The sequence below is a fragment of the Anneissia japonica genome, unplaced genomic scaffold, assembly GCF_011630105.1.
Source record: "Anneissia japonica isolate Jap-2015-1 unplaced genomic scaffold, ASM1163010v1 scaffold10466_len380309_cov135, whole genome shotgun sequence".
Lineage (NCBI taxonomy): Eukaryota > Metazoa > Echinodermata > Crinoidea > Comatulida > Comatulidae > Anneissia > Anneissia japonica.
In genome coordinates, this window is record NW_022715455.1 from 354,956 (window position 1) to 362,827 (window position 7,872).

Below are 7,872 nucleotides of genomic sequence, written 5' to 3' on the forward strand. Positions count from 1 at the left end.
TATATATAGCTGCTACCATAAGCTATGACATAGCTTAAAAATGGAGGTGCACAAATATTCAATTACACCAACTTGATTTGATTTGATTTATTATATTTCTTGTAATTCAGTAGCGGATCCAGGGGAGGGGGTTCAGGGGGTTTGGTCGAACCCCACTCTGTGAAGAAACGTAACAAAATACTAATGAGTCCGGCTTACAAAGTTCATGCTAACTAGACGCGGATCCAGACCTTCGCCTATTCGCCCAGGCGAAGGTTAGTGGGAAATCAAAATTAAGGCTATGTTCACACACACGGCGTAAGGCTGGCTTAAGCCTGGTGTAGCGTACGCCTTTGTGTGTGAACTAGGCAGTGGCGTTCTTAAAGCCACTCACTACGCCACGTCTTTGGCGTTATTAGCGCTACCTGCAGACCCCAGATTAGCTAACGCCACTGAGCTAACGCCAGTGATGCTTGAATGATTTGACCTCATTTCAAGAGATTGACCAATCACGATTGCAATATATTAGCTACTTTGGTCTCTTTTATCTAGATGTGTATAAGAGACAGATGGTAAAGGGGTTCCTTTTCTATTGCATTTTACTTAGTTATAATGTATATGATTTATTGATTGTGTTTTGTAAGATATTTTAACCATTTAGACTGTCTATTAAAACATGCAACATCAACAATGCTACTTGTTTACTTGTTTACTTGTATCCCAAGAGATTCTTCTACAGTCTGATCCTCCTGGGTATAGAGGCCAAGCAAAACGATGCTTATAGTCCCCTCGAAAAAAACAGAATATTAAAATTTAACATAGGGTGCAAATTTGAGCGGATGGTCAGCCAAACGTACTTCGATCGCAGATTTAAATAAGTTAATAGAACTAGAGTTAACATCTTCATTCGATAAGGAATTCCACAGCCGAACTGACCTAAATGAAGAAGCACGACTTCTAATAAGTGTCTTACAGTGCTGATGTTTAATCTTAAAGGAGTGACCTCTAGTTCTAGCACCTTTATCAAACTCAAAAGATAAATCACCCAAAATTCTATTAATTCCATGGACAATTTTAAAAAGCTGTAAATTATCCGATCTCTGTCTACGAAATGCTAGAGTTGGAAGATTCAAAAATTTAAGTCTAACTTCGTACGGAAAATCCCTTACCTCCAGAAACATCTTAGTTGCTCGTTGTTGAACTTTCTCTAAGGAATCTGCCTCTCTCTTATAAATTGGGTTATAGACTACGCTACAATATTCTAAAGTTGGTCTCACAATAGACTTATACAGTTTCAGTAGACCTTTTTTCTTCAAAAATCTAAAAGACCGTTTTATCATGCCCAATTTCATGTTAGCTTTCTTACAAATATCAGCAACATGCATTCTAAAATTAAGACTGGAATCAAAGGTAACTCCTAAATCCTTTATACTGTCAACTGCCTGAATTTCAGTATCACACATAAAATAGGAACATTTTGGATTATTTCTTCCATAGTGAACAACTTTACATTTGTCACTATTAAATGGCAAATTCCATTTTCGAGACCGCTCACATAAGGCATTAATATCTTCTTGAAGACGGAAACTATCATCAACCGATTCTACAACTCTAAAAAGCTTTGTATCATCTGCGAACAATCTTACGGAAGAGTCAGATACTAAAGGTAAATCATTGATAAAAATAGTAAACAAAATTGGACCCAAAACAGAACCCTGTGGGATACCACNNNCCACTTAGCACTGGGACTTTACTAGATAGACATCCATTTATTGAGACACGCTGTGAACGTCCAGTAAGATATTCCGCAATCCACTTTAAAGTTTTATCTTTAATACCATAACTACATAACTTGCCTAATAAACGCTGATGAGGAACGGAATCAAAAGCTTTTTTGAAATCAAAATAAATACAGTCAAAACTATAAGATTTATCAATAAGAAGACCACAGCTCATGTAGCGCAAGTAATTGGGTTGCACAGGAATAACCACCTCTAAAACCATATTGCTCCTTGCATAGTAAATCATTTGTCTCAAGATATTCCATAAGATAATCTCTAATGATCCGTTCCATAATCTTCCCTACAATCGATGTTAGACTAATCGGCCTATAATTAGATGGAGTATTCTTATTACCCTTCTTTAGAATCGGAACCACCCATGCTTCCTTCCAAGACGTGGGTACAACACCCTCTAAGAAAAGCTTATTAAAATAAGTTTTAAAGGTAATGATATAACAGATCGAAGTTCAAACAACACTTTTGCATGTAACCCATCAGGTCCTGCAGATTTGTTGGTATTCAAACTAGACAGAATCCGCAAGATGTCTGCCTCGACAAAGAAAATATCGTTCACCAAACACGTATCAGCAGAAAAAGATAGATTAGGCATATCTGACAAATCCTCATTCACAAAAACACCACTGAAAAAGGCATTAAATAATTCAGCTTTTCCTAGGTCATCAGACACACGAACTCCATTTTCAGCAATGAGATCAGGGACCCCAGGATTACCCTTGGTTTGACTCTTCACATACTTCCAAAAGCATTTTTCGTTACATCCTATCTCTTCTACAAGTTTATTTTCAAAAGTTGATTTAGTTTTCCTAATTAAGTTTGTGGCGAAATTCCTATCTTCAACAAATTGCTTCCATTTTACTCCAATGTCCGGTCTCTGTGTTCTCTTACTCTTAGTGTAACGCTTCCATCTTTTATTTTTCTTATTAATTGCTTTGAGACATTGTTTGTTCATCCACTGAGGATTTCTGTGACCACGTTTCTTTCTCATAGGAGTATGGAGCTCAATAAGTTTCTTCATTTGTAGTTCAAAAAACGTCCAAGACTCTAATCCAGAAAGAGAACTAAACACCAAATTCCAGTCTATATTTACAAGTGACTGTCTCATTCTATTATAGTCCCCATGTATATAACGTCTAATAAGCGGTTCCTCAAAATTTGAATAAGAAACAGGCATGTCAAAGGTCAAAATCGAGTGATCATTCTTGCCAAGCGGAGGACGTCCAACAACATTAACAACTGATCCCTCATCAAGGGTAAAAATTAAATCTAAAGTACTTGCAGTTTGACCCTCGCGAAATCTTGTGGGTTCATGAACATGTTGATGAAGGAACAAATCACTAACACACTCGTAAAATAACTGACCATTCGTTGCATATTCGCTACTAACATAACCCAAATCCCATTTTATATCTCTATAATTAAAATCCCCGACAATAATTAGGTCCGTAAAATTACGATTAAGTGCTCGATTAAATAATTCGTAAAGATTACCGTTATTAAAATCAGAACTGGAAGGACTTCTGTAAACACATCCAATCAAAAATTTTGTTTCTTGTAAAAGACAATGCTAGCTGAAAAATAAAAGTAAAATTGTTCATTTAAAATACAATAATCATATAAGTTCACTTCGAACAATTCACAGATTTAAAGGTTTTCATGATGCACTGTTAATTTTACTACTGTTAACACGTACATTATTTAAAACTGAACATAGGCCTATATTACTGCTAGTTTAACGAACGCCGTTTGTGTGAACACTTTGGAATTTTAATCCGTGGATTAGCTTACGCCTGGCGTAAGCCACGCCAGTCTTACGCCGTGTGTGTGAACATAGCCAAAATGTTGACCATTTTTTCTGTTTACAGTACGTGGTCAATTAGGCCTACAGCAATCTGCCTACAGCACGTGGTCAATCAAAAGACGGTAATCTGACGAGAACCAGTGTTCTAACACTTATATTGGTCTGTGCGTGGTGCATAGCCTTTGATTTATTATATCAACAATAATTCTGTTATGATTACCACGATATTACTACAATTTTTATTTTTATCTATTTTTTTAAATTATAGTTTGTATGCGTTTATAATTTTATTTAATTCCAGTATAAACATGTAAAGGCATAAAGGTAAAGACTGGTTGAGGATGTTGTTAAAAATATAATAATAAGTGCACATGAATTAGAAAGAGCTCATGCTACTAATGCACTAAAATATATTTCTTTTTTTTTAATTTATCAAACTAATTTTAAAATTGCATAACCATATTAACCTGAAAATTATTTGAAAAATATACTTTATAGATTAATAAATTTTTGCATGCTGTCAATAAAAATATCGCGTTTCTTTTAGATATCAATTTGGATCGACTACATTTACAGCAACATGACGTCAATGGAGGGTTTGCAAGACCAACTGAGTAGGTTTTCTTTTCATTTTGCATGGAAACTTGAGTCCAAATGTATTAAACGGTTTGATTCGTTGATGAATCTAATCGACGAACACATTGACGAGTCACCTGCTATGGTTATTGAGGGTCTTCTTTTTAAAAGCTACCTGTTTTATTCCCGCTTCAATGTTGAGAAGGAAAAATCGAATGCAATCGACTGCCTCAATAAAGTTCGTACACTACTTCAAGATGATCCAAGGGAAGAATCGCTTAAGGACGGGTATTTATTCATTGTTATGGCTCTTGAAGCGTGGATGGAACAGAACAAGACCAAACGCAAAAAAAAAATTTGTATTCTTGAGGAACTTAATTCAAAATACGTTGTCGACTCTCCTAATCATAAAATGTTTTTAGGCAGCAAACATGCCACAAAGGGATTTGCATTGTCGCGTTTAGGTATGATCCGATACTCCGAGAGTATCGAGCAATTTAAAACAGCGGTAGATTTGTGTCCAGATGAAAACGATTGGCACTTTTCGCTAGGATTACTAATTTGGAGAAAAGGTAAAGCATCCGTCAGGCCCAATGAGCTTTGTCCAGATATAACAAAAGCACAGGACATTTTCTATAAAGTCCTGAAAAATGACCGAAACCACAGCTACGCAATGGTTTTAATAGCAGAAATAAAACGAAGGAAAGGCAACAATGAAAAGGCAGAATACTTTTTAAAGAACGCGTTAAGACCTCAACCATCACGCAAAAAAATACTTGGAGAAGTCGCTCAGGTATACAGAAGAATGAAGAAATATAGTGAAGCGCTTAAGGTTCTACAGAAGGCCGAAAGACCAGGTTCATTTATTTATCACCAATTATATGTTGTGTTCAGAGATCAGAACATTCCACCACCAGAAGAGTATCTTCAAATGGCCATTGATGCAAATCCATCTAACCTGGCTGCAAAATTCGATATGACCAAAGAATTTATTTCAAAAAAAGAATATGCAAAAGCAGAAGAATACTTTGAATATATTCTAGTCAATAATGAGGATGATGCAGATATAGTAATTCAAACTAATTATCAATTTGCGCTTTTCCTAATGAGTATTAACAAGCTCGATGATGCAGCTGAAAAACAAGAAGTCCTAGTCGATAAAGCACTCAAGGAATGTAAAGAAAACGACCAGCCACCTTATACGTTCTTTACTGAGGTTGATCGGATGGTTCGAAATTCGATCAAATGGCTTAAAAACTACTATGAAAGAAAAGCCGAAAGAGATGATAAAGACTCACTATTGAAGCTAGCCGGGTTGCATAAAAATCTAGGAATTTTTAACAAGACATGCTACTACTACAAATTGGTCCTTAATCAGCAACCACCTATCAACGCAGTAGTTCGGTGGACGATACTTGAAGATGTGTTTAAAATTAAAATTGAAAAGGAGCTCATAATCGATACTAATTCCGTTATTCAAGACATGGAACAGCTCAGTCTTGAAAATCCAAATCCTGACATTCTTCATAAATGCAAGGCGAAGTTAGCTTTCAAAAAGGGAAAAATTGCTCTCAATGAGAGTAGGGAAAATGATGCTTTCAATCTCTTTACTGAATCAGTAAAATTTGGTAGTCTTAGAGGAGCAAGGCTGCTTCTTGATGGACTCAAAAATATGGATAGATGTAACAGAGATTTCTACACAAGCTGTGCTCAAATTTTTGTTTGCATTGAAAACACTGATGATGATGATGATGATAAAGAGCAATTGAAAGAAGATCTTGATGAATTGCTTTCTGCCGATAACTCTGATGCAGGTGTCGTTCTTTGTGATCTAAGAAAAATCCAGGTTGAATTGGAGCGTTGCTGTATACTACAGGACAAAAAGCAAATCGCAATTTTAAAAGTTGACGTCATTCATAAGTGTCGCACAATCCTCAATCAGACAATGACTAAGTTTAGAGATTGTCATTATAATGGTACCAAGAAATCGTGTGACTATTTTAACATTTTCGATTGTTCTTCAGCAAAGATAGAAGAGAAATTCAGATGTAAAATTCAGGAAGAATATAAATGGACTAGATTTCAAAGGAACTTTCGTCGCTTATTCACATTCTTAGTTTCTGTAAGTATATATATACCATTTATATTTGATTTCCTTGCTGAAATTGTTGTTTTGGTATTAATTATCCCCCATTTAAATATTAATTTTATTATTATACTGTTTATAAATTATATTATGTATATGTAATAGTGAGATACTTAACAGAGAATATCAAGTGAGAGATTCAATAGTATAATTTGTGTCATTACAGATTCAACCAGCTTCAAACTTTCTTATTAATAATTGGATGTTCGCTTTAATCAGAATGGATAACGCAAATAAGCACGAAAACCCCCTTGAAGAAAAACTTAGTGTAAAGGTTTATGTAGACAAGTTTGGTAAGATGGAGGAGAAAGAATTTACTACGCTAGAAGTCGCAAGAAAGGCGTGTGACAACATTGGACAAATCGTGAATGAATTTTATAAAGACTTGTAGAATAAAAAGAAACTTTGAAAATAAATTTGACAAATTCGTTTTTGTCACGAATATCCCCATAGTGCTCCTTTTGTGCACAAATCAAGAAAGCGCTGTAATGTTGACCAGGGAACAGTGAAATTACAATTTCACTGTTCCCTGTGTTGACTAATTGTTAATTTTCATCATTTTTAAAGGTTCACATTTATCACCTCTTAGACTAAGAATTAGCATTCTTTTTTAAGCAGTCATTGTTATTTAAGATGGATATTATAAATTCTATTAATATCTAAGAAACTTTTTTTTAATTTTTAACTTGCTAACTAAAAATTTTATTTAAATCATAGGCCTAACCGTTTTCCAAGACCTGTAGGAACCAAGAGCTAATACTACCTTTATTATCTACATTAAATTGTTTTTCTTCTAAGAAAATAAATTTAGGAAAGTCAGTTAATAGCTAATACATAAAATATGTAGTATAATTAAGATATTGGCGCCATGTAAATTTATTTGATTGACTGATATAAAAATATAACTGTAAACTAATATACAACGTACATTATGTGATAGTCAAATGTTACTTTTTTGCATGGTATTACATAATAATTTGTTAATTTAATGAGACAAATAATTGTGATCTATAGCGCCACCTATTTAAAAACAATATTCAACATAGATGGCGGAAACCTGTAAATCTTTAATCTCACTGAAGTACAAACCAAACCCAAGACTAAATTCTATTTAAAGTAGGCCTAATACAGTACTGCGAATAGATTCTACAGATTCAAATTCATATTGTTTTCGGTGAATAAAGTATCATGTTCCAGGCCAGACTAAAGTATCATTTAGCCTGGCCTGGAATAGTCACAATAAGGTTTTCAAAGTGCGCAGTTATGCGTGACGACATCTACGCGCAATTTTGCGTTTTTACACTATCGATCATATCAGCTTAAAGCCCCATTCCCGGCAAAATTTCACTGAAAATTGACTTTTTTTTAGAAAATATGCATTTGCATTACTCCAATTATTATAAATCATGGAAAAATATTGGCATGAATTTTAGTTTTACGCAAAGGAATAAAAAAAAAGAGAAATACAGACTATTTCTCATAAAATATTACCATTTTCTCGACGAATTCATCGTTACTAGGCAAATTCAGAGGTTGTAGATCGCATCCACTGGAATACTCTCGCTTTTATG

The 7,872-nt window shown here is 34.5% G+C and overlaps 1 protein-coding gene across 1 annotated transcript in view; it reads left to right on the forward strand.

The window, feature by feature from the left end:
- The window catches only part of LOC117109240, a 12,700-nt gene extending 5,123 nt beyond the window's left edge, over positions 1–7,577 (forward strand). The window contains exons 2-3 of the mRNA XM_033251500.1: positions 4,127–6,277; positions 6,468–7,577. Of these exons, the coding sequence (XP_033107391.1) occupies positions 4,160–6,277; positions 6,468–6,692 (2,343 nt within the window). The 5' untranslated portion in view covers positions 4,127–4,159 and the 3' untranslated portion in view covers positions 6,693–7,577. The remainder of the gene's footprint in view (positions 1–4,126; positions 6,278–6,467) is intronic.
- Positions 7,578–7,872: the final 295 nt, after the last annotated feature.